Raw genomic sequence first — 26,788 nt, 5'->3', positions numbered from 1 at the left:
CACTCATCTGATTTGAACTGTCATTTAATTTATTTTGTTGCGTTGATTTTCACAATTCGTACATTTCTCATTACAGTTTTTTGCTTTTGTCTCGGGGACATTAATTTGTTTAATGCCTAGCTTGATAAATAATTTAAACAGAAGAAATGTCGTATAATTTGTAAATATCTAGTGTATTAATTTGAAACGCAAGCGTGTGTTAAAAAGGCGTAGGTTGTGAACGGAAAAATTAAAGGGGTGTCGGTAAAAAAACCCTTTGCAAAAGTGCGGAAATCGGTAGTGACGTCGTGCAGAAAAAGTTACGAAAAGATAATAAGAAATCATAAATAAGTAGCAGTCAATAGCATTTTACATACATTATTGTAGTGTTTAAATAGAAAATAAATTGTTAGAAAGTGATTTTGCTATTCCGTACTATATAATTTAACATCATGGTTTGGGCATAATACAACAAAATATAAGTGGAAACTCTTTGTGGAAGCAGGGCGGCGACTGCAAAGTGCAACGAGTATGAGTTCCCGTATTAAGTGAGTGTCGCCGATTCTATGTCGCATATATTACATATATTTAGTGCAGTGGTAATTCCATGAAATTTGTAAAGCGTGCAAATTGTAATCAAATTTTATTTTATACTAAACCCGCTTTACAAACAAGTTGTGAGATAAGCCTCTTTGAAAAAAAATGACTTGAACTTGTGACCATGAGAAAATTGCAACGTCAGAAGTCCCCCTCATTCATCGCAACTGAATAAGGCATCCTCTAACAATCATAATTCGTAGTCTTGTTTATACAATTGTGACAAGCTGATATGTGTGTGTGTGTTGTTTAATGTACAACAATTATTCAGTAGGCGTTACGCTCAAGTGCATTTCATCTCAATTGACCAACTTGTCTGATGAGAATTTTTGAAATGAAATGCTGATTTACACGAAAAGTGATAAGCAAAAAGTTTCAAGCGTTTTTGCCATAAGTGTGTCTTATCTTTCAGTTATATTTAAATTTAATAAAAATATTTGTATTTGTGTATAAGAAATGTGAAATTTTGTTTGCAGAACGGATGTGAAAAAACTGTTCGAGTTTTGGTGTGAAGTAGCGCTTGTACATAATGGAGATAAACGTAGTACGCCTACGGGCGCTAGCCAAACAACGCCGTCTTGTGTCATTGTCGAAAGCTTTCCGGAGGGATATCGCGATGAGAAGACAATGGCTGATATACCCGCCTTTGCATTCCCCTGTAAAATCGAAAGGTGAGTAGAAAATATAAAAACACACAAATAGAATTATGTCATAGCACCAAAGCAAACATGTACCTAGGTACTCCAAAAGAATGTAAATTATGTGTAGGAGAAGTGTGCGGGTAGAACTTCCGGTTAAATTAATCCGGCGAACATCATAGTCACGTTCGAGTGAATAGATCCTATACATACCTAAATATGTATGAACAAATACCTTTATGTACACATTTGTATGTACGAACAGTATAATGCGTGTCATTACATTTCCTCAACACATTTTACCGTCCTTCATTGTCACGGTATATTTACTGCTGTTATTATACATTATTGCAATTGCACATATATATCTATGTACATATGTACACATGGATGCAGTTGTGTGTGTTGTTGATTTTAAGCGTTTACTTTCGAGTTGGCCAATGCTCTTTGCCATGCGTCGACTGGTCTATGATTCATTCAAGTGTTCGCCCATTACTATATACATACATGCATACCTCTGTGTACACATACACTTAAATTTTATAATATTTTGGTATCAACTTTAATGTTGACCAGTCTGTGGGCACTATTGGCCAATGTGCGAAAAATGGATTGAATTGCTTCATATCGTTTTAACACTGTGTATGAAAAATACCAACAAAATCAACTTTTAATTAGTTGTGTTTTCACATCACATTCGAAATTTCTAATTTAATTGATGATATCTTATATCCTAAAATATTTGTAAAAATTATAAATTTTTACCAGTTTTACAAAAAATCAGTTTTAGAGCGGATCGAATTATGTTATTAAATATTTGTTTTCAATTACTTATCTTTTTATTTTCAATATTGCAGCAGAATGAAATGAACATTTTTACACATACAATAACTTTAAACAATTAAGTAAGCTCAGTACACAATCATCCAATAACTTTCCTGTTCCTTTTAAGAAGTCTCTACTGTATTTACACAATTAAACACTCGTTTCATAAAAAATGGAAAAATCTCAAGCACCAATTTATTTTCAACAACCGCAAATACAGTTTGTATAAATAAATTACATTGCTAACATTGTTGTTGTACATACTATATTTGTTGTGCAAACAAATTTGCTTTATATGTATAGTTTTGTTGGTAATCATGCACACCTGTTGGCAATGTTTCGATATGTTTGCACGGACGTACAAGCTTTTAAATATGTTTATGTGTATGAACACGTGTATGTATGTATGTAAGTGTAAGCATGGATTCGTTCGTTGTGGGCATAAAAAATTGCTTTCATTTGGTTAAAGTATATGCAGTGCGCGTGTTTTTTTAAGAAATCGTTTGGAGTATTTTTAGTTCATGCTGGGGAATGTGCTCAGCGCAACTTGTGATAAGACATTTAGCTTTTATTAAGAAGAGTTATTAAGAGAATTTTTATTTAATATTACACGCTTTGCCAAGGCATAAACATGTGTACATTTCTATGTATGTACATATACACATAAAAAATATTACTAATTTTTATATAATAAGTTTGAAAGTAAAACTGAAGAAAATAAGAATAAAATTATTATTGTGGTTTTATTCAAAACATAACTTAAACTCTCAAGGGCATAACGCCCTTTGTAAACTGTAAAAATTATTATACAATTTTACGGCTAAGAAATAATAATAATAACGCTTATTTCATAACTGAGTTTGCGTACCCCACAATCTTAAGTATGTACACACAGACAGACATGTGAATGTGTGTTCCTTTGACCAGTAGCGTTGAGCGCCAAAAGCACTCATGAATAACCATCAAATGAAACGGTGTTTTTTTATTACTTTTTGTTTTGTTTATTCATACGATTAGTCACAATCTGGTATCTTGTAGACAAGACAAGAGTTTCATAGATACGACTACATTCATACAGTATATTTACAGTTCATATGTTCACATATGTACATAAATACTCGTTTAACTGACTTGCGTCGAAGTTTTTATTTACTAGGTTTTTCTGTCTTGTGTTACCATTTATTTCTTTGTTTTACTTTTTTTGCGCTCTTGTTTTCTACATTTTCTTTGCGTTACTTTTTATATATTTTGCTGTAATATTTACCATTTTGTATGTTTTTGTAATTAACTCATATTTCTTTCTTTTATTTTTATTCGTTTTTATAAAGCTGAAGTGTTTATTAAAATATCATTGTTGTTATCTTGATGTGTTATAATTTTGTATGGGAAACTGTATTTTCGTAAACGTAATAAATCATTATAAAACACTCTTGATGCCACATTAGGGCTGTCCGCTTTTAAATAAAGTTTAAAAAAAAAACTAAAATCAAAATTATGAGATTAATTTTCAATAGTATTTTCATTCACTAATAAATTAATTTATCTCGATTTTTGTTGCTCGCATGTAATTATTTTTTTAATGGAGATTTTATTCAAAGTTAACGTATTTTCCTGCATGTTAGTCTACCTTTGTTGTTTTGGGGTTCCAGTGATTTGACGGCCATTGCTAAAATTTGAACACCGATCGATAGAAACTTATTTAGACCAGTAATTTATTTTCTATTACGTATTTTCCTCGTAAAAATAGTTATTATAAATGCATCAAAGTTTTCCTTTATGCATAGTAGGTTAGGTTAGGTTATTCTGGTGGGCCAAAAAGCCACACATAAGCCAGTTATGGTCCTTAGCGATATCAGATGGAGTGTCGTCATGTATTACCTGAGTAGTAGTCAACGTTTAGGATGCCAGTGCTTGACGCCAATTTTAAGAAATTATGAGGCCTCACTAACGATATCTCCTCCTACCTCAACCTATTGTACTGTGGAACTTCCAGATACCTGAAGCGCAGGACAAACGCACAAGAGATGCTCCACTGATTCCTTGGTGCTATGCTCTTGACACTTCCTGCATTCCTGCCGATCTGACAGCCAATTCATAGTAATCTGTTTAGCAAATTTTATATCAAAAAAACACTATGCTTCCTCAACGAGCTCAATCTAAGTATAAATAGTTGTTGTGGCAATATAAAAAACCTATAAATTTCAGTCCTTGACTAGTTTCGCGTTAATAGATATCATTACCTCCCTAAAAGTATAATCAAATGTGCAATATTCAACAGTCTTTTCCACTGCTGCCAATTAATTTGTTTGATTCGCTACTCTCTAACGCTTGTCGCTTCAGCGAAGACAGCTAATCTCTTAATTATCTCGGCTAATTTAACTGTTTCAAGGGTTTATGAAGTACACTTGGACATTTAACCCACTTGGGCAATGTACCCAAAGTACAAAGTGCGAGTACAGCATAACCTACAGTCGTTACATCACTAAACGTCATACCCTCGAATTCCCTGAATTACCAACCGCATTCGTAACGATATTTTTTGATAATAAAATCTGAATATTAAGTGTCAACCAAGCATATAGTGGAGTAATGACCGAAACGAATATTGATTTGGCACTAATTATTTTATGGAAATAAATCCATATATAATACATAAATGCAAACTCTACATAAAAATTTATTATAAAATAATGTTAATAATAAATAATAAATTTTAATTATTTAATTGCATGCCGTTATAAATATAAATGTCTTTGTGAGCTTTGTGAGCATTGCGAATTTGCAACGAAAACGACTTCGCTCCATTTTACTTATTTTTATTGTTTCGCCAATCGTTTTTATTCGCGTAATTTTTTTATTAGGTAACGAAATGAGTGGATTTTTATTGATTTATTTTACTTTCGAAGATTGTAATTTTTCGTAAATTTTGGGTCTGCGCCACATATATTACATATACATACATGTGTATGTAAGTGTCTGCAGTAATTAATAAGCCCAAGGGGAAATGTGATATTGCTTGTCTATTATGCATTTACGAAAATATATGCAATAACGGCATAAGGAACAGTAAAGTTAAATGTATGTATTAGTGCATTAGACTGGGTCAAATTGCGCCGACGAACAATGTTCGAAATTGGAAACAACATTGAGAAAATACTATGCGACAAAATCGACACTTGGGATATTGGACCAAACTATTTTTTTCGGGAGATTAATTTATAAGTAAACAAGTTAGGAAAAGCTAAGTTCGGGTGTCACCGAACATTTTAAACTCTCGCAATTTATTGAAGAAATTTTATTAAGATAATATACAATTTGACCCATATATACGGCATTGAGTCCAATAGAAAAACGAAAATCATCACATATAGTATATAGGCTGAGGTAATTCCTGCACCGATTTCACTCATTTTCATCACCAACATACATTATATCCCAGAGTATATGCTCACTTAATTTGGCTAAGATATTTCACATATTAACCGATTTATACGCTATTAAGCTCATCCTATTTTTTTAAATTCTATAATTAGGTATTTTCATATATTCATATATATTCATATATAAGGAAAGTTATGACCCGATTTTAACCATTTCTGGTACAGAGACACACTATTAGAAGAAAAATATTTCCTCTGAATTAAATTAAGATTTACCGAAATTTTCAGTGAAAAAAATTAGTATTTGTGTAAAGTTTTATTTCGCTATCTACATTGGTTCCATATGTATACATTATAAAGTGAAGGAATAAGATGGAATTCAAAAATGAGTTATATGGGAAGTTGTCGTGGTTGTGAACCGATTTCATCCATTTTCCACACGTGTCATCACGGCTCAAGAAAATATTATGTATTCTAATTCCATTGAAATCTGTCGAGTACTTCCTGAGATATAGTTTTGACCCATAAGTGGGCGATGCAACGCCCATTTTCCATTTTGTAAAAAAATCTCAGAGCAGCTTATTTGTGCTATTTCTTTCGTAAAATTTAGTGTTTCTGACGTTTTTCGTTAGTGAGTTAACCCACTTTTAGTAATTTTCAACCTAACCTTTGTATGGAAGGTGGGCGTGGTTATTATCCGATTTTAACAATTTTCATGGTGTATGGTGAGGTACGTAAGAGAACCGACTGCAGAAAGTTTGGTTTATATAGCTTTATTGGTTTGTGAGATATATACAGAAACCCGATTTGGTGGCGGGGCCACGCCCACTTTCCCAAAAAAATTACATCCAAATGTGGCCTTTACTAGGACGATCCTTTGTACCAAATTCTATTTATGGCTTAGTTATGACACTTTATGTGTTTTCGGTTTTCGCCATTTTGTGGGCGTGGCATTGGTCCGATTTTGCCTATTTTCGACAGCAACCCTCTCACGGTCCCAAGGAACATATGTACCAAGTTTCGTCAAGATATCGGACGGACGGACAGACAGACATTCGGATTTTGACTCGTCTCGTCACACTGATCATTTTGATGCAAAGTATTAGTTTGGGCGTCGGGTTCGGAGAGCAGCTCCAACAAATGCCTATCTATATAATTGTAACTGTTAACATGAATTATATAACAATCTATTTACATTTTATCACCAGACAACCTTACAAAGACATGTATGTGATCATACGAAAGGTCTTGTACTTTGAAGTGTTCTACGGTATTTTTAGAGCGATGAGTAATCGAGATTTGATGAGTAACACCTTTTTAGAAATGTATGTAGGTATGTGGATATTAACAACTAGACACAAATGTACTAAAAACAAACAAGATACGCTTGAAACCGGTCATACAGATGAGTACATAATTGGAGACATACATAAATAATGGAGAACCATAAAAATGTATGCACATAAACATCCAGTTCCTGCTGTAACTATTAGTAATGCATGCAGCTGAATTAGTATTTGGTAGAAAGCAAAATATGTACGTTTCATGGAGATGCTTTCAATCAGACTTAATGAAACTTTCGTAAAGAAAACAAATGAGATATGTTAAGTGTGAGGCGATCAATCAACTTCATTTTACGGTCTTCTGAAATCACTTTTTGGGATTTTTCGTCTTCGGTGCCCATATGACATTGACGGATTTTAGTGGTGGTTACGAAAGGTTGCTTCGTATATAATTGTCATCCGATAGGACTCAATCCATTCATGTTTATTTCTTATTTTCAAAACTTGCGCCACTAAAAAAGCCATACCTCACATTTTTGCTCCCACCACATGTTGCAAAGAGAGTGTAATAGTTTGATTGCATAACGGTTGTTTGTAACAACTAAAACTAAACGAATTAGATATATATGTATCTCTCAAATTTCTAAAACTATATAACCCAAAAGTAAATAAATTTCTCGTTAGCATCCCATCATAAGTATAAAAATCGGATTATAACCACATCCACCTTCCATACAAAAGTCGAAACTACTAAATGGGCGTTGAATCACTAACAAAAAATGTCGGAAACTCTAAATTTTATAAAAGAGATATATAGAAGAGATGCTAATGTTATGGATTGAAAATGCTCGAAATCGATATTTTGAGTTGACTTTTTGAATTCCATCTGATTCGTACACTTTGCAATATGTAAATCTAGAACTAATGAAGATATCGGAATAAAACTTTGTACAAATACTGCATTGGAGGTGTGGCATCACTCATTTAAAAATCCCTAGGCGTCAGATATCTAACATGAGGACCTCAGTGTCAATGGATAATTTTTTCCGAAAATGTCGGTAAATTTGTCAGATATTTTATAGAAATTAAAAATCTTTTTTTTATATAATTGGTTTTAAAAATTATGGACATTTTTAAGTAAACTACAGTTGAACTTCCCTCACTCGAATCGCCATAATCCACAAAAAAACGTCGAGTTAGAGACTTCGATTTATGGAAGGGAATTGTTATGAAATTTGACTTCTATTGCCAATTCAAGAGTTCGAGTTATGTAAGCTTAACAGTACCATATCCTAGCGACTATTCTACTAATTTGAACCAAATTTAAAGAATAAACTTATCATACATTTTTTTAATACTTCTTAAGTATGTATGTGATTGTCATTGAACCGTTTAGCCGGTTATAGCCGAATCGATGATAGTGCGCCACTCCCCTTTTTCCCTCGCAGTTCGGCGCCAGTTGGAGATCCCAAGGTCGCTCTCCTTCTGGTCCCTCCAACGGAGTGGAGGCCTTCCCCTTCCTCGGCTTCCTTCGGCGGGTACTGCATCGAACACTTTCAGAGCTGGAGTTTTTTCGTCCATTAGGACAACATGACCTAGCCAGCATAGCTGTTGTCTTTGTATTCGCTGAACTATGTCAATGTCGTCGTATAACTCGTACAGGTCATCGTTCCATTGTCTGCGGTATTCGCCGTTGTCAAGGTTCTGAGGATCATATATCTTGCGCAAAATTTTCCTCTTGAAAACTCCTAGTGTAGTCTCATCTGATGTTGACATCGTCCAAGCTTCTGCACCATAAAGCAGGACGGGAATGATAAACGACTTGTAGAGTTTGATTTTGTTTCGTCGAGAGAGGACTTTACTTTTCAATTGCTTACTCAGTCCAAAGTAGCACCTGTTGGCAAGAGTGATTCTGCGCTGGATTTCGAGGCTGACATTGTCTTACTCCACCCCTACCTTCCATATGACATCGTTTTGAATTCGATCAGCTTTTTTTTTAGTTCAACATTTACCTTTAATTACTTCAGTAGCTAAGATCCACGGGCTAAGAGTTGGTATAACTGTTATAATCGTAACTAGTGTATAAACTATATCTTACACCAATAATCTTGTCTTCGAAAATATTAAGTACTTTAATTAGGCAGAAAATTTGACTTGAAAGGCCTCCCTTTTCTAAATAACTTACAATTAATCCCATAAGAAATATTACACTTATATGCCATTAAATTCGTTAGATAACGCTAGCGTAGTTCTGTCGATATTTTTCAAGATATCCATAGTCAGAATTGGGTCAGAAATAATTAGTTTATTATAGTTTAAAATTGAATCATAAAAACTAGTGACAAGCTAGTTCTTCTCACGACTAGTGTGATGTTTCACAATGGACTTTTAGCTGCAATATACAAATAGTAAAGATAAAATTCACTTTTAATTAAAATATTTAATCTAATTATTACTTTCTTCTTCTTTCATATCACATTTTTGCAGCGATTCTGTGCAATCGTATTCATTCGTGCTCACAACAGACGACTCGAAGTGGCGGTTTGGTTTCTGTCGCCACGATCCGAAGACGGACACCGCGATGGTGATAATCACATCTTTGCCATGGCATGACACATTTTTGCGATTGCTGACACTGCTGGCCGAGTTGCGGCGTTGCGACGACACCACCACAACGGGCATCAATAATGCCAATGATGACTTCAGCACTTTCCTCGCCGAGGCGTATAATCGCGGTGTGCCCGATCCGGGCGGACACTTGAAATTATTCTACAATGGCGGGCAAAATGTAAGTTCACACATTCACATCACTTCAGTGTGGTACATTTCAAGTGCTTTAATCTAATACAATGCATTTTTGTGCTTGTTTGTTTACAGTATTTCGTGTTTGAGCGGCCGCTGCAATTTCAATTGCCTAGCATACCCGAGAATGTAAGTCACAAGTGCCGGCGGCTTAGAAATACATACATACATCCGACATTAATGATGATACGTTTTTTTCTTATTTTCTTTTTACAGCACAATTTAAATCTGTATTATAACTTTGTGGATCCAAAGAATATGATTGCAGTATTCGCAGCAATGCTCGCCGAGCGTCGCATAATTTTCACATCACGCCGTCTGGATCGTTTGTCGTCGTGCATACAAGCGGCTAATGCGTTTCTCTATCCTATGGTGTGGCAGCATATCTTTATACCAGTGTTGCCAATGAAATTAAAAGACTATTTGAGTGCGCCAATGCCATATCTGATTGGAGTGCCGCAAATAGTACTCGAAACGGTGCGTAGATATTGAAACTCTAAACTAACTTAAAAGCATTTCATTTTTGCTGGGCGTATGATGATACTAAGTAATTAGTTCAATACGAATGCGTTGAACTGAAAATTTTGAAAAATTAACTGAAATCAAGTATAAACTGAAATTGAGACGCTGTGTGAATGTACGTCGACCGAATATGCCGGCTAGACTTCGGACACAGACTGCTTCAGACTTGCCTAAAAGGCCATTCACAGTGGAGCAACTAACACATTCCCTCACTCCCTTCCAGTCAATGGCGTCCTTGAAGTCAAATCACCGCCTATTGCAGAAGACGAGCTCGAGTTCTAGATATTGTAGCAGGTTAAACTCCTACCTATTCAGAATAGACTCCGACATACTAAATATAGGTGCTGCATTCAACAAGTCCTCGCATGATATCTTTGCATGTTCAACAAACTCCTCTCATCTAACATCCCTTACCATACAGTCCGACCCTATCGAAGCAGCTCGGTTTCTGGGCCTCCCGTTAGATGACGTCAATGACCATAACCAATATACCCAAATAATTTTGAGGAATGCTGCCGAGTTGACATTTCTTGGCCGGATACAAATTAGGGACCTTCCGGTTACGTAGATTCGAATATCGTGAGAACGGATGAAAGGGTTGCCATGATTAGTCGGGTACTTGCATCACATCGCTTAACCATATCTGCCATCAAAGATGTCGAAACATATAACGAACGCATCAATGTATAGCTGTCTAACTATTAATACGATCAAAGAGCTCCCCGAGTCATAAATATGCCAGAGAGAGGTTTTTTCATATTATCGTATTAACTCTGTTGATTGATGTATCAATAATATAAAGTGAGTTGAACGGTAGCCAGCAATTCAGCAAAAGAGCTGATTTCAACAACAATAATTTCGAAGCTGTGACAGCCGTTCCTACTAAAGTCGGCCCGATTTAACCCTAAGTAACAGGATTTTTATCGTACAGGATTATTAAGTACCGCTATTTCAGAAACATTTAAAGAATATTCGGAATGATTTATGCTAATACAACAACAATCTCTCTCAATCTCTCATTATTTTTTATTTTTCTAAAAATTTTCAAATCTATGAAATTGTAATTATTCCGTTCACTTTCTTTCCACCGCTCAGATGACACCCGATGAACTTGGCGAAGTTGTGATACTTAACTGTGATACGAAAGTGTTTCAAAGCCCCTTCGACGATGTACGCGAAATGCCAGCGGATATTGTGTCACAAATGAAAAAACAGCTCAGCCACTCGCACGAGCATATTGGCGATCGTGTTTCGAAAATATTCCTCGGCGTACTCGTGCAGCTGATAAGCGGCTATCGCGATGCTGTGGAATTTCGTGAAACGGGCAAAACCTTCAATCGCGACAAGTTTATCGAATCGCGTCCGAAGCATTTGCGTCCGTTTCTAGCGAAAATGATGGAACTGCAAATATTTCAGCAATTCATCGATGAACGCCTACAAATGCTCAACACTGGTTTGGGTTATTCGGATGAATTCGAATTGGAGACGGCGCGCTATGCCGAGAAAATGAAGAAGCGACGACATTACGAATTTCTGAACAATGTCAAGGAAAAGGTGAGCACCTCTCTCGTATACCAATTCCATTGAAATTCGTTAGAAATGTATTTTTTTGTTTTCAAACTTTGCGCTTATCGGTAGGATTTTATATACAAAGTTAAATATTTTATTGCTTGTTGCTTGAAATACATATGGTGCGGGGTGGGTAACGGGCAAACTGAAAAGTGCTATCAGTTAAATGCTGCAAATGCTTATTGCTATTTCTAGTTGTTGGTTGGACATAGCATACAGTTACAGCTATACATTTCGTTTATGTCGAGGTTATTCATAGTCTTCTCCATTTTCTTATGGCAAATAGAGACAACTTTTATCATTGGATGCCATGTTGATCATTCATTCAAACACACATATCGTACAAATAAACATGCAGTGAAATTCATTTTCTTCATTTACTACTCTACAATTATGTATGTGTTTACTTAATTCCATACAAAAGGTATAATCTGCATGATTTTTGCTATCTGGAAATTGGATTCATGCGGATGATTCAACACATATTTACATATAATATTAAGAAATAGATACATTAATCTCTTATATAATTAGTATATTATACATAAGAGTAAATGATAAAACGAAAAAAAATACATAAAGAAATATATACATTTGAATAAGAGTTATAATGTCCAGTCTCATACATATATAAATCATACTACTGGATAGACATAAGCACTGCTATTCACAGTTAATTTTTGTTCCCGTTTAGCACATTTATTTTTTGAACTTTGGGAACACTGAATATATGCTCTACATTTTAAATTACTATGGTATATGAAAAAAAAAAATAAATTATTGTTATACTTATATAAATCTTAGGCGTATAACACTTTATATATTTTACAAGAGTCAAAGTTTACTGAACAAAAATGTTGTCATGGTCATGTGTTTACTTTGACAGTTTTCACCCTAGGAAATTATAATACTCTCAAAATAACATCATATGTACTATGTTGCCAACTATGCAGTTTGTCTTCGCAGTGATAAGCTTAGTGTAATAATATTTAGGATGAAATATTACATTAATTAATAAGTAAAAAATACTAAAAATATAAATGATTTAACTAATAAAATCAGGATTGCGAATAGGATTTTTTTTTTCAAATTGTCAATATCTAACTCATCATAACTGGGATCGAACGGAGATCTTAGTAAACCTTAGGCAATAAAAATATTTGGTTTGGATGTTGAAAGTTTTTCACATGGCCAATCGTGGCCTCAAAATCTGTAATTTTTTTTAATATGTTTAAAGTTGATTAAATAACTTGTTTGTTTTTAAACTTTAACAAACTTAATTTGAAACTTTTTAGAGTGCAAAAGTATTATATTTTCTTTTTTTTTTCAAAATGGATAATTTTTTGTCTGCTGCCATCGTCGCAAGGTCTCAAACTGCTCTATTTATCACTCAAAAACGATAGATCTGAATAAAAAAAAATTAACGTATTTTGTAGGTTATCCTATACCTATAAAATTAAAAAGAAAGAAGTGCAAAATTCCATATAAAATAAGCCTTTAAAAACCAGTCAGAAATACATACATATGTCACAAATATATAAATATTTGGCGTAGGAACCGCTTTAAGCGATTATCACAAATATAAACAGAATAATTAAAGTCACACTTAAAAAAATATTGTTTTGCTATTATTGTATAATTTAACTTTTAAATTTATTTTCACGCCATAAGCAATTTATAGTTAGGTCTCACATTTTTAATATAAGAATTAATTAATTTATTAATTAATGATATTTTATGTATGTATGTATATCTTTATTGCATTGCTGAATAGTATTTATTTATATAAAAATTACCCTGCTTTGATTAAACATTTCTACAAAGTTTACTTAATGTATTAATATAGATTTTATTGTATATTTCTACCTTTTTTTCAAATCATTATTTACATTAATTTTTTGTTATTATTATAATTTTCGCATTTACCATACTTTGTCACATTGGTAGGTAGCTAAATAGATTTTTTGTTGTTTGTCTATTTAGGAACTATTTTTTCATAGTTTTATAGTTCCATATAAAATATTATTTTCTGTTAAATTTTATTTCATTTATTTTTACAGTACAATGCGGTATGTCAGAAGTTTTCGCAAACAAATAATGTCCCAAACCATTAAAATGCAAAAAAAAAAATACAAAGAAAACAAGAAAAAATCCAAAAACAAATATTTATGATTGAAAGAAAAGTTCCTCGTCACTCAGTACAGCTATAAATGCAAAAAACAATCTATATACACTCACTTCTAAAAGTTCGTAAAGTTTCCTTTTTATATAAAATGTTTTTCATTTGTTGCTTAACAAACTAGTTTAGCTGACTTTTATAATTTTATTTATTTATTGATTTTTTGTTTATTTAAAATTACTAATTATTAGATTATTGTGTAGTTATTTTTTAATAACTTATTATGTTTTAATAATTCTACTTTTTTAATAATTAATTTTTTGAATAATTTTTTTTTAATAATTTAATTTTTTTAACCATTTTTATTTTTTTTAATAACTCCTTAGTTAGAGCACTGTTAGTTAGATGCTTAAAAAGCACAGAATTTAACGCCATTAAAAAAGGCTATAAAAATTACGATAAAGTCTTACTTCGAGCACTTAACTAAACACGTTAACTGCCAAGCACTGATATAGATAAATATATGCACATGCCATTGCAAAAACGTACTTATTTCCATACATATATATGTATACATATTCTGGCATACATACATACACATTATTGCTTTGACATTTTACGATTCTTCACTTAAGCACTTCCTCAGATTTCCACATTTATTTGCACACACTAACACAGTGACACAAATTAAATTGATATTTTTCTAAGGCGACGCTTTAATATAAATGCAACTAGTGTGCTTCTATAGAAATTAGTAGAAATCGAGGACAACGCAAATAGTTTGTAGATTTGCAGTTGATTTGCCACCTCAGTTGAATATTTTCATTTAACAAACATTTGGGCAATTATTTCATTAAGTTGAGGGGTCTCTAGAAATATATGAGTATAATTTTGAAAAAAAAAAAAAAAATCTCCTCTTAGAATTAGTCGGAGAGAAAGATTTTATTTACTTCATCAATTTTGTGTTTTGCGGTATGGGTAATACATTAAATTATTCAGATATGTTTATTGGCTTTATATTAAACTAAATACAGTGGAATGCAAAAATAGAAAACAAGCCTTGAATTATGAGTTCGAATGGAAAACAATTGAAAAGTTGTCCAAAACAATTCTTTTCATAATTTTCCCGCATAAAATATTTCAGTTTGGTTGCCAAAAAGGGGCTCTAAATGAGGCAATTTAGTTCCTGAGGTGCAATAATTATTATTTCAAAATATTCAATTAAGTGAGATATGAAGGTATTCACGTTATAGAGTAATATGTATAGATACTAATTGCTTATAATCGAGGGGCTATTGAAAACTCGGTAATACAATAGTAAAAAGTGCAGTGAAATGAAATTATCTATAGAGAGATTCAGTCATCTAAAATTATATTCAATGATTAGCAATTGCAAAGTTACAAGTTCTTTTTAGCTCGAGGTAAATCATAAGAGGCCCTGTGAGCTCAGTAAGTTTTCTCACTTTCACATTTTTATTATTTTCTAAAGCTTGCTTGTATAAGAACGAGATGGAATATCATCCCAAAATTTTCTTCCAATAAGTTGCGCCTTTGTGAGATCAAACTCTTGGGAGAGAAATAAAACGCGGAAGCAGATTAAATATTGGTTTTTTGGACTTTACAAATACTATTTTTTAACAGATCGACAGCACGGAGTGATGCACCTTCTTAGGGATGAACCCTAAAATCTAACCTAACAATTTATAAAAAATCGAGTTTGAAAAAAAAACAACAAACAAATGTTTTGACGAATATGATGTTTTTAAGTATCTTTAGGGATATTTTATCTGAATTTAGCTTTAGAATAATGCAGTATACATACTACTATGGGTTCTTGGTGTAGTCTAACAATATATCCGTAATTAATATATATATTTTTATGTAACTAAGTGCAATAGTAATTAAACAGTATTAAAAATATTTTTTTTTTTGTTTTTGAAAATTTTATAGTAAATTAAACATTAACCCATAAATGTATGGCCATGACCTTCTCAAGTGTAATTACAAACAGAATAATTATAAAATATATTATATTTGTTTTTTTAATGGGATATGGTTTGTAATGATTTCTAAAATGCGCAAAAGATTTTTTTTAATTGTTTATACACAATGGACCTCAAATAATCGAATTCATTGTCAACGGAAATATTAGCCATAATTATAATAGATATTCTTACTGATAACATCCAAATCCATTAACATCATTACTACACACACACATATCAACTGCATACATACACACAAATACAAGTGTACATGTGCTCTCCAAATATATTATACACATCATTTACAGCTAAAATTTAAATACGCTTTTGAAAAATTAATGTACATACATACATGCAAATATGATTTAATATCCAATACACACAAACATACTAGTTCTGCTAGCAGTAACATTATTTGTCTCTCTCTCTCTCTTCTTTTTTTGTATTTTTCATAAAAAAATCGTCGATTATTTTGAACGCGCATTGTCCTCCAAAACAAATTTGCTATCATAAAAACCAAATCGCAAAATTCAAATTTATAAATCGTAAATCGCTACCACACACCACAATCATCAACCGCTATTGCCACTGCCACCACTGCTACTACACGGCTACTCGCTGTCACTACTGTCACAACACTCTGACGACGTCTGGTGAATGCGTTGCTGCGCTTCGACGTTCATTTCTGCATTCTGCCTTGCGCAATCACTTTGCAAACGGCCGTTAAAAATAATAATAAAATACTTTACAAAATGCTTATTGAAAATTTATTTTAAATCGTAACAACAACAACATTATTAATTTCTTTTGGCTTGTTTCTACATCGTATGCGCACATCTTTACGTTGAAACGCAGACAAATCCAGCCGTAAAGTCTGCTGTGAAATCGGTGAGTGGCATATGTATATGTATATGTACCAGTAGCTAGTTAAAAAACAATTAATTTCAACTATTTTATTTACGAGTATTTACTGTATAAGTTACATTGCATATTAACACCCGGTATTGTTATGTTCTTGTATTTTGTTTGCTTTGTTGTAACTAAAATCCTGTAAACGCTAATATTGCTTACTGTACGCCCAAAAGTATGCTTGTAATTTAATTTTGAACTATTGAATATTTAACAGTAATAATTGTAATACTTACAAATCAACCATTTCTACCGCACAGGTCAAGGAGGGTTCACGCGGCGTCAAGAGCGCCTACAAAGACTTCAAATCGAAATTACGCGACATTACACCACCGAACAGCTCGCAAACACACTTCCGTTCGCATCTCACATCGAATTCGCAGCACGATCGCATCGACGGCAATAGCATTGGGGGCAGCAGCAGCGGCAGCGCTTTCGGTGTGGGCTTCGGCTACGGCAAAACCAAATCGATTGGTGGTCATCACTCGGCGCCGAGTTCACCGATCTTCAGCAATAAACGCAACGCGGCCGCCAGTGTGACGGGTGGCAATCAATCTTCGACGGCTGCCAGTTTTCAATACGCTTGCCCGGAGGATTTGCATGGCTCCAACCAGTTTGTGCGACGCGCCCCGCCTCTGGCTATGTCCAGCTCGAGTGCGCACATACAGTCGAACGGTTTTGCGAGCATTACGCATGGCACTGCTCATCTTGCTGCTCATTTGGCTCCGTCTCCAACTGTTAGCCCGGCAAGCTCGCTCTGTTCGTCGGAGATGAATTTGTCGCAAGAACTGCAAAATCATCCGTTATTTAAGCCACCACTCGTCGATCGTAGCGTAAGTAGTTGCTTGCAAAATGTTACCCATTTAGTTATTAATGTTTTTTCGATTATTTACTGCCGAAATTTATGTGTTACATATGTGCGTGTCGTATTTGTATTGTTATTGTTTTATGTGATTGTTGTGAAGTGTATGTGTGTGGGTGTCAGGCAGGTGCTGTCAAAATTCTTAGTCATTTCAAATTTACATGCAATGTGCATGTAATTTAAGATATAAAGAAATTAAATATTAAATAAAAGTAAAAATTGTGATTAGGTTTCGGTTATAATGAAGATATGAGCTCTTTAAATACTTTTATACTCTAGAGCTATAGACAAAACACACATGAAATGCGGCTGGCTTATTCAAATTGGAAACAGTTTTTCTGAATCTGCACTCATTTATAATCCAAACTGTAAATTTTTTATTGATTGGTACAACCGACTCGCTATTAATAAAGTATGTATGCTCAATTTAGTTGTCACAACGTATTATTCATTCACCTAAGTAAATTGATTATGCATAAAAGGACAGTTGGATAAGTCTGTTAGTTTTTGAATCTATCAGACATGTTTGGCAAATCGTTTTCGGGCAATATTTTCGCATTTTCCGTTTTCAAATCGTTTGATATGTTCTGTAAATCGTTCCGTTTTTGTTTTTTTCGAATATCTCCAAATCGTTTTGTCGCCCTGTTCTGCAAATCGGAATCGTTCCAATTTTTCGATTTCATATTCGGCAAGATAAACGATAGCGATTTTGAATCCAAACCAACGTTTTGTTTAAGAAACATTTATTACAATGAATGTATTTATTAAAAAAACATAAAAATAATATTTTTAAATATTAATAAGCATATACTAACAAATATTAGGTCTACAACTTTGCTTCCGCCGTTTTCCAATAGATGTCTCTAAGGTCAAGCACTGGTCGATTAAATAGATTTTTTTTATATCGATCGTGGACATTTGTGTCAACATTAACCCAACAAAATATTTGTAGAGATCTGTTTGCATCCCAAACTTATTCTCCACTGAAAATGTCACTTTTTGAGCCGAATCCCCGACATTTTGGGGAAATTTTGCTTTTCTTTCCGAGAAAAGTGCGACATTTGTAACCGTTTTTATACAAAAAAAAACTTAAATTTACAAAAAAAAACGGCGGAAGCAAAGTTGTAGACCTAATAGTACAGCATGTTTTGCCAGAACTCGCTGAATTTTCGCTTTTTCTGTTAAAAAAAAAAGATGTTCGTTTACAAATCGTTTTACCGTAGCTGCATGAGTGCCATTAATGCATCCTATCAAATGGTAATCTTTTATTTGTTTTGTCAAACTGTCACAAAGAAATCAGCTGTTTCGAATTGCAGTTCGAAATCGAAAGAAATCGCACGAATTGCAGAACACCTAAAATAAAATCGTACGAATTGTAATTTCGGATCCGAATTGAAATCATGCGATTTCCAGAATATACAGGCATATCTTACATGCTATGCTATTTTTTCGACTTTTACCTACCAAAAATGCTGCTGAAAATTAAAAAAAATATCTAATATTTTTTTTAGTAGTAACCTTTAGAGAACTTACAAAGTGTAATTACAAGCATAATAATTATAAAATATATATGTTTTTTAATCTGATATGGTTTGTAGTGACTTCTAAAATTCTGACGAAAAATGAAAAAAGTAGTTTCCAATGTTATTCTTGAGTAAAAACATGTAAACCAAACCAAGAGCTACTTCTATTTCCCTTCATTTGATCATACATACATAAAACTCTCTCTCGCCTCTTAATAAGGATACAAGAATACCAATAGCATTACACCACAGCAGAGCTGAAGGAACAGATATGGATTCCCAAGGTGAATGTGTATCGCAGAAATAAAGTGTATATATATTAATAATTTTCGGATATCTGTTTGTCCGTCCGTACACTCTGATGAGATTGGTATTAAAAGGAATGGAATCGGAACATTTCCACGCCCACAAATGTTAACAAACCTAAACGGTTATAACAAGATCAATAAATTTATAAAAATTTGATAAAAGTGCTTTTGAAATCGTGTTTTTTAGAATTTAGTTTTCAAGTTATGGCCAAGAATTTAGCTTCATTATAAAGTTGAGAGTTTGCCATTATCTTTTAAAAATTATTTCGGGCAAGTGAACGCCGCGCAGCTCGACTAAATTCCAGCTGAGAGGCCCATTTTCGACTACCTTTTGGAGGCCGTATGTCAGCAACAATCGTTTCTCCAGAGTAAGTCTGTTCATTATGAAATGGCAAGCCAAACTGAGTATAAAACAAGTAACAGACCAACTCAGCTCCGAGAGAAGTACATATTCCGTTATTGAAAACCACAAGCCAAAAAAAAAACACCCTTTACATGATGGCTATCTTCGTAGTTACTAAAAGAAAGGTCATATTGAATTGATGAGGTAACATTATGCTCTTATATTTGCTTATTCAAATATTTAACAATGGTTGCGGTGTGTCCCACTTTTAATGAAAATTTCGTATCTCACAAAATACCTATTGAGTTGGACCAGATTGGTACACAGAACGTCCTATGGCATTTATAAAAATTTTAAAATTTTCACTGGACTTTATTCCGTACCTATCGATCAAAACATTTAGACGGAATAGTGGTTTGGTATTAAATACATATATGAAATCGGTCTTCACATTATCCCCATATTATTAATTTTCGCCGTACATATAACCGATAGTGTGAAGTAATTCAATTTAGAAATGAGCCTAGTATACAACGGGTGTAGCGAAGTAAATCATTTAAAAAGTATGTATCCCAGTAAATATGAGTACTTTGAAAATTTTGATTTGTATAAGATGAACACTTATTTGATATAGTATTTCTCGTTTTTCTCTCTAGTAATGGGGAATTTATATTAGTAAGCATTCGTGAAAAGTTCGTGTAACCGAGGATTATTTGCTTTCGGCGAAATATTGCTTTTAACTTGTTTTAGTATGAAAATTGTTTGACAACAATTTTCAAACTTAAATACATATAACAGTACAATAAAATAAAGATCCCCGCACGCCTGCCTGATTTTTCGATTTTGTATGCAATTGTTTAATGTCGGTATTGTCGTTATGTATACATAATATATATATTTGTTAAATTTAGATTTATATATTACATATGTATGTTGTATGTTTGTGTGTGAGTGCGTTTGTAAGTTCATTGTTCTCGTTACATTGCGTTCTTATCGGTTTTGTTTTGTTTTCTTTTTCTTTACATATTTTATATATTTTTATGTACTCGCATTTCTGTTGCACATGCTCTATGTTGTTGTTGTTTTGCTCATAAAATCAACCCTGCAAACAAATAAATAAACAAACCAAATTAAAACGCAATCGCAACGGCAATACGCCATTAAACCACTATCAACACCACATCTCCCTACTACTACTACCACCACCACCACCACCACCAATAAATGTTGCTGCGCTTTGTTTTGAATAACCAATGACACCGCAAATGCTCATCAACCAACAACAACAAATTTTGGTTTTAAAATAAAATCTGCAAAATTATACGCACACACAGCTTAAGCCCAGCATGAGTCTAGACTCAACCACTCACCAAACTCATCCACAGCATCACTACAATCACCAACATAGCCATCATTATCAGCAAAGTCAGATAACGAGCAACCACCACCATCAACATGACCAACAGCGACCACAAAGTCAACAACAACAAAATCAACTACAACAGCAGTATCAATACCATCAAAGGCTCACAGCCACACGCACAGGTGGTCCACCACCAGCGCGTCCACCGCCACCAGCCGCACATCTGCTGCAAACATTAAGCGCTGGCCCAACTCTGAGCTCCACACCCAACGCCACGGTCTCATACTATAATCATCCGCAAGTGCGACGTCAACTAACGGCACTCACATTACATCCATATGTCGAAACGAAACCACCGCCGGTGCCACAACCGCCCGCAAAAGAGGAAGAGCAACTGGCCGCGGCAATGCCACAGACGGCAACGCGCACATCGACGCCCAACAAAATCGTGACAACCGATTCCATTTACGACAATCCACCAGACATGCAATCGCCGCCAATACCACCTCGTCGTCAGTGCACTGGTGATAATACTAGCTGCGACGCGGAGAGCGCATTCATTGAGACACGCGCGACACCAGCGCCCCCGAGTGGTGGTACAGTTGTGGGTGGTGGCGGTAGTAATGCGATCGCCATGGCCGCTGCCGCTGTGCACGCAGGCTTACAGCGCTTGGAGCACAATTGCTGGCAAGATTATGCCGAACGCAATCTATTGCAACACGACGCGCTGCGACATTCGTCGTCATCGAATGCATCCAATGCTTCGGTGTCATCGTCATCGTTCGACTCAAGTGGCGGCTCATTTGTGTCGGCTGCATCGTCATCGTTCTTTCATTCGGCGCGTTCGGGTGATGATGACTCAACGCGTACAACAGTAACAGCTGCAGCTGCGCCAACAGCATCGGCTGAGACGACACCAGTGCCGGCGCCACGCCAGAAAAAAGAGGTACCGCGGGGCATGCCCCAGCAACCAAGAAATAATTGTCCGCCTATGCTACCAACCTGCATACAATGTACCGTGCTACCTTCAAATGTATTCCAGTGTTGTAGTAGTGTGGCCCTGCAGTGCAGTGCGAAATGCGGCTTTCAGATATTAACTGCGTTCATCTCCATCTAACAACCGGTTTTTGGATTGCATAACATGCCATTTCCTGCCTTCCATACACCCTTCCCCAACTTTCCGTTATTTTAGACTACTATGCCTGTTCTTTTCATTTTTGTTTTTCAATTTTAGCTACATACTCTTGTAACTATATATGTGATCTTTCATTCATTTAACTGCTTGAGTACCATTCATTTGTGTTAAAATCTAATTTTGTTTTGAACTGCGAGCAGGTTTATTGCTGTTTTCTCTGAATTATAGTCTATTTAGGATGTAGTCAATTCATAGATGATTCATTTATAGGGAATCGATGGATGTATATGTATAAGATTTATTGGAATTCGTTTAGTGGTTTGTGAGGTTATAAATGTTTTTTCCCAAAATTTTTTATAATCTTGTATAGCCTCAGTGGTGCTCGATTTTTCGATATGATGCGCAAGAGGTCCCAGCACCGATTCTTTCGATTCCAAGGTTCCTAAGTATGGATCAAATTACACTTATGTACCAACGAAACGCTTTGAGTATATCACAAATTTGTTAAGACGGCCACAATCCGAAATATCTCAACCACTTTCTAGCGAGTACTGAACAGTATAGAAAACATTGTCTAGAAGTTTTCATTCCGATATGACCAGCTACCCACATTAGCCTAATCAGCTACTTTGGATAGCCTGTACTTTTTCACTCCCTACACGACAGCGATTGTTACCAAGCAGCACATGGGGAAAGATAAAGAAACATAAACTACACCGCTCCTATATATTGCCCGGATGCAGTAAGACACAGTTAGAAAAGCTACAGACTTCTCAAAATACTGCTCTCTGAACAGCCACAGATTGCCTCTTGATGTCTCCGATCGAGCACCTACACAACGGGTCATATGCTACCTGTTAAGGAGCATAACGAAATGCTCACCAAGCAGTTTCTGTTGAGGTGTTTTCGTAGAAACCAACCCTGCAGTCACTTAGTGGAAGGCGAGCCACGTTCACGAGTACATTCCTGAAATACGTCGACGATTTACAGAAAATATCGACCGGACTTCGGACGCGACAGACTTCGAAAGCACAGAACTCCATGCATAGAGAAGCTGTTAACACCTTCCTTGACTCACTTCAATCCCACCCATCTTACAACCCTTCCCTTTGGTCCAACCCCGTAGATGGCTTCGATGACAATTGACTTGTGTTTGCCGGTTCAGTCAACTTTGGATAACCGTTACAACAGCAACAACAACAAGGTTAACACTCGGTGACCAGCCCTGATCTTCCAGTCAGCAAGCACATTGATTTTTCCATAGTCTTTAAATTCCTCATTGAAGTAGAGCTTAAAAATTCCGGCATTATCTCGTTTTATATTAGGGATAGCGTTTTCTGAAATAAAAAAAAATGATAACAAAAATATATAAAATGGTTCGGTACTTTCATTACCACCTATAAATCTAATCTATCTAATACAATGTTATCCGTTTATCTATTTGATTTCAATCGCGTTATAATTTTGTCTAATAAAAGAATTGTATTCAAAATGATGAATTCGTATGTGGGAGAACATAATCTTCGGCTGTACCCGACTTAACTTTTCGTTACAGTTTCTATCATTTTTTTTGTTTTAACATAAAAAGCTAAAATTTGCTATACATTTTCCATCGCAGTTCGAAACAAGCACATATTTGTTATTGTCTATTGCTTATTATTGCTGTAACGTTAACACTCTTCCTTGTCAAACATTTAAAATTTGCTTGCTAACTAAACTCTAACCTTACATACGCTTTTTTGACCGTATATAAAAATAGTTAAATTCAACTATTTACTACTCCCGTCCACTCAACATATCAAAAGACCACGCAAGTGTATAGCTCAAATATAATTAACATTTCTTTTATCGCCCGCAGTCGCTGCGCTCACTTCAGCCACAACATTTGCCAGTGCCCGAATATACACTTAAATCGGCTGCGCCCTCGACAACGTCTTCGCAAGAAGACACCTTAAACGATCTGATATCATTGGACGACAGCAACAACACCAGCTTCGATTTGGAAGATTTCGATCCGCTAAATCAGAATGCACGCCCTCTCCCACTGCGAAATGGCAATGTAACGGCGCACAAGGCAAAAACCAACGGTTTAAAGTCTACCACTTTGCCTGCGAACACCAACACCTACGGCAACACTTCCACCGCAAGCACCGTAAGCAATCCGCTATATCCATATCACACGCCGCAGCATTTAAGAGCGCCGCACATGCGCGCACAGCCACAAACACGCGCGCTGCAGGCGCCCACAGTGAAGCCACCACCTTTGCCAACCAGCAAACCGCCACCAATGCCAGCACCAGATGAGGATTTTGAGCTGTTGCGCAAGTACGGCTTGGATCAATTCACACTGACAACAACAGCAGCAAATGTGATTGGCAGCAGCAGCAGCAGTAAAGGTGGCGCCAACACGACGGCCATTGCCGGCGGTGGCATGCACAATTGGACCACATTCGATTGAGCGGCGACGACGGCTCTCTTCGTGGTGTATGTTAGCAGTTAAAGTATGTTGCTACTATAATTAATAATTATTGTAAAATTAAATGTAAAAAAAAACAACTAAATAATACATTCGTGTACATACCAGTTTATTGCTTTATAAGATATCGATGATGTATCACATTAGTGTAATTACATACATATATACATATGCATATATCTATTTGAATAGTGTTTGTATGTATGCAGTTTTGTCAAAATGAAAATGCCAAGCGCATAAATACTTATAGAATATTTTGTAATATTAATGATGTGCACATACATATATAAATTTACATACGCATTAAACAATATACATATATATATTTTGTAATAATTGTAAATGTGCGCTTGCATAAGAAATACGTGTATGTATGTATTTAGCTACAAAATCGCTGTGATGATTGGCAAAACAAAAAAAAAAAAACAAATCAATAATAACGACAAAAACAAAAATATAACGAAAATGATTTACATTTGTATGAGCAAATGGCGCAGAATAAATCATCTTTAAGATTAATATTTATTTTTTCAGAAAATATCAGCTGATTATAATTAATATGCTAAATGAGGTTGTAAAAAATGTCTTAACTATGCAGCAGCAGGCAACTCATACAAGTATAGTGGGGTCACTGAAAATGTAACGATCTGTATTGCTATCTGAACCAGTGTTCATTATTTTTTCTTTAAGTTGTTGCAATAACAAATAATATAAACTTACTACTTTTGCATGTGATTTCTTTCGATTTCAAAAAGTTAGATCGTGTAACTTTTACAGCCTTTGAAAAATACTTAAAAACGATGGTTGATAATCATATACATATGTTAACTTTTCCATGTGGATCAAGAAATTTTACGTCTTCAGTGCCAGTTTATGAAAGGAGACTTTTTATCATGGCATTTAAAATTTCTTTCTCTAATGGCAAGAATTCAACATCGTTCTTAGGTATTTTTCACGGCTGTATATATACATAAATAAAAATCATTGAAATACATATATTTTTCCAAAAATATGCTAAATCTGTAGGGTATAGCTAAATATATTAGAATTCACTTTTTTATTTAAAGTGATTTCATTCAAATATAAAATTTTATACAGACATTTGTATTGAAAATAACAATTTTTTCGAAATTAATGTTAATTATTAGTTTCTTGAAACACATAAATCATTAATTACACCATACCGGAAAATCTACTTTTTTCTGTGTTTTGGACCAAACTAACTGTATGACAGATACTATAGTGGGTCAAAGTTACATGTTCGAAGAAAATAAAAACTTTAAGTTACGAAAAATATTGGACCTCTTATTGCTGTTGCCATGTAAGCTTGACCAAAAATTGTTTCACACTATTAAATTATGAAGATAATCTTGATGATAACCATATTGGACTTTTTAGTAACTATATACTGTAATTGATAATAATTTCTTTTAATAATGCTTTTTTCGAACTTCGAAGTGTAATATTTCGATTTTGGAGGCTATGTTAGAAAATCGGAGAATACACGTTACTCTGCCTAGTATTCTACAGTTTGATAAAACTAGATATTTGGGTAGCCTACTTTTCAACGCATATTGAAAAACTTCTAATATGAAAGATAAAATAATTTCAAACACCAAATCACTATTATGCATTAACAACAGTTAATTAGAAAAAGAAAAAAAATATATGTTTTCGAAAAATCTTAAAATGATATTTTTTGGCAACATTAACGGCATATAACAAACGAAATAAAGCGAAATCCGAAAGAAATCACATACAAAATGTTAGATTGAGTTTATATTTGCTAATTAAAAATTATTAAGAAAAGGAAAATTTACCAAATATTCAAATAAACTTACACAAAATGATGGAACAACCGCATAATTCACAGTTTCAAATCCACAAAAATTTCATCAAAACTGTAATCAATCTAACTTGAACATCATCAATTGTATTAAATTGTAAAAATATATATTATATATGCATTTACTGTACAACGAGCGTAGTGCAAGCTGTAATTTTTTGTAATTTTTCCATTTCGTGGTTAAATTTAAAAATCAAAACCTTACACTAAACACGAAACTATGAACGAAATACTTGAAAAGACTATAAGCAAAAGACACATTGAAAAACGATTTCAAGAAAACAAAAACAAAAACAAAATTAGAAAGTAATAATATTAACAAAA

General features: G+C 34.3%; 1 protein-coding gene across 4 annotated transcripts; it reads left to right on the top strand.

Annotated features, from left to right (window-relative positions):
- On the top strand, positions 1-26,788 carry LOC105209826 (DENN domain-containing protein 1A). 4 transcript variants are annotated; one of them, XM_054235044.1, is made up of 10 exons: positions 2-527; positions 1,053-1,247; positions 9,190-9,490; positions 9,580-9,633; positions 9,721-9,981; positions 11,122-11,580; positions 16,555-16,587; positions 16,869-17,441; positions 20,979-21,953; positions 24,001-26,788. In XM_054235044.1, the coding sequence occupies exons 1-10, from the start codon at positions 511-513 to the stop codon at positions 24,598-24,600; spliced, it is 3,468 nt and encodes a 1,155-aa protein (XP_054091019.1). In that variant the 5' UTR covers positions 2-510; the 3' UTR covers positions 24,601-26,788. The 4 variants fall into 4 exon arrangements, with proteins under 4 accessions (XP_054091020.1, XP_054091019.1, XP_054091022.1 ...); XM_054235045.1 differs by lacking the exon at positions 16,555-16,587 and having other exon boundaries at positions 1-527; XM_054235046.1 differs by lacking the exon at positions 20,979-21,953 and having other exon boundaries at positions 8-527.

The sequence above is a fragment of the Zeugodacus cucurbitae genome, chromosome 6 (assembly GCF_028554725.1).
Source record: "Zeugodacus cucurbitae isolate PBARC_wt_2022May chromosome 6, idZeuCucr1.2, whole genome shotgun sequence".
Lineage (NCBI taxonomy): Eukaryota > Metazoa > Arthropoda > Insecta > Diptera > Tephritidae > Zeugodacus > Zeugodacus cucurbitae.
This window is presented reverse-complemented; position numbering and strand designations above follow the sequence as displayed.

What these genes read in the sequence shown, in the direction of transcription:
- LOC105209826 (XM_054235044.1), top strand. An exon ending in TGCCTAGCATACCCGAGAAT is followed by an intron (nt 9,634 to 9,720) that starts GTAAGTCACAAG and finishes TTCTTTTTACAG; the next exon opens with CACAATTTAAATCTGTATTA. An exon ending in CGCCACGCCAGAAAAAAGAG is followed by an intron (nt 21,954 to 24,000) that starts GTACCGCGGGGC and finishes TATCGCCCGCAG; the next exon opens with TCGCTGCGCTCACTTCAGCC.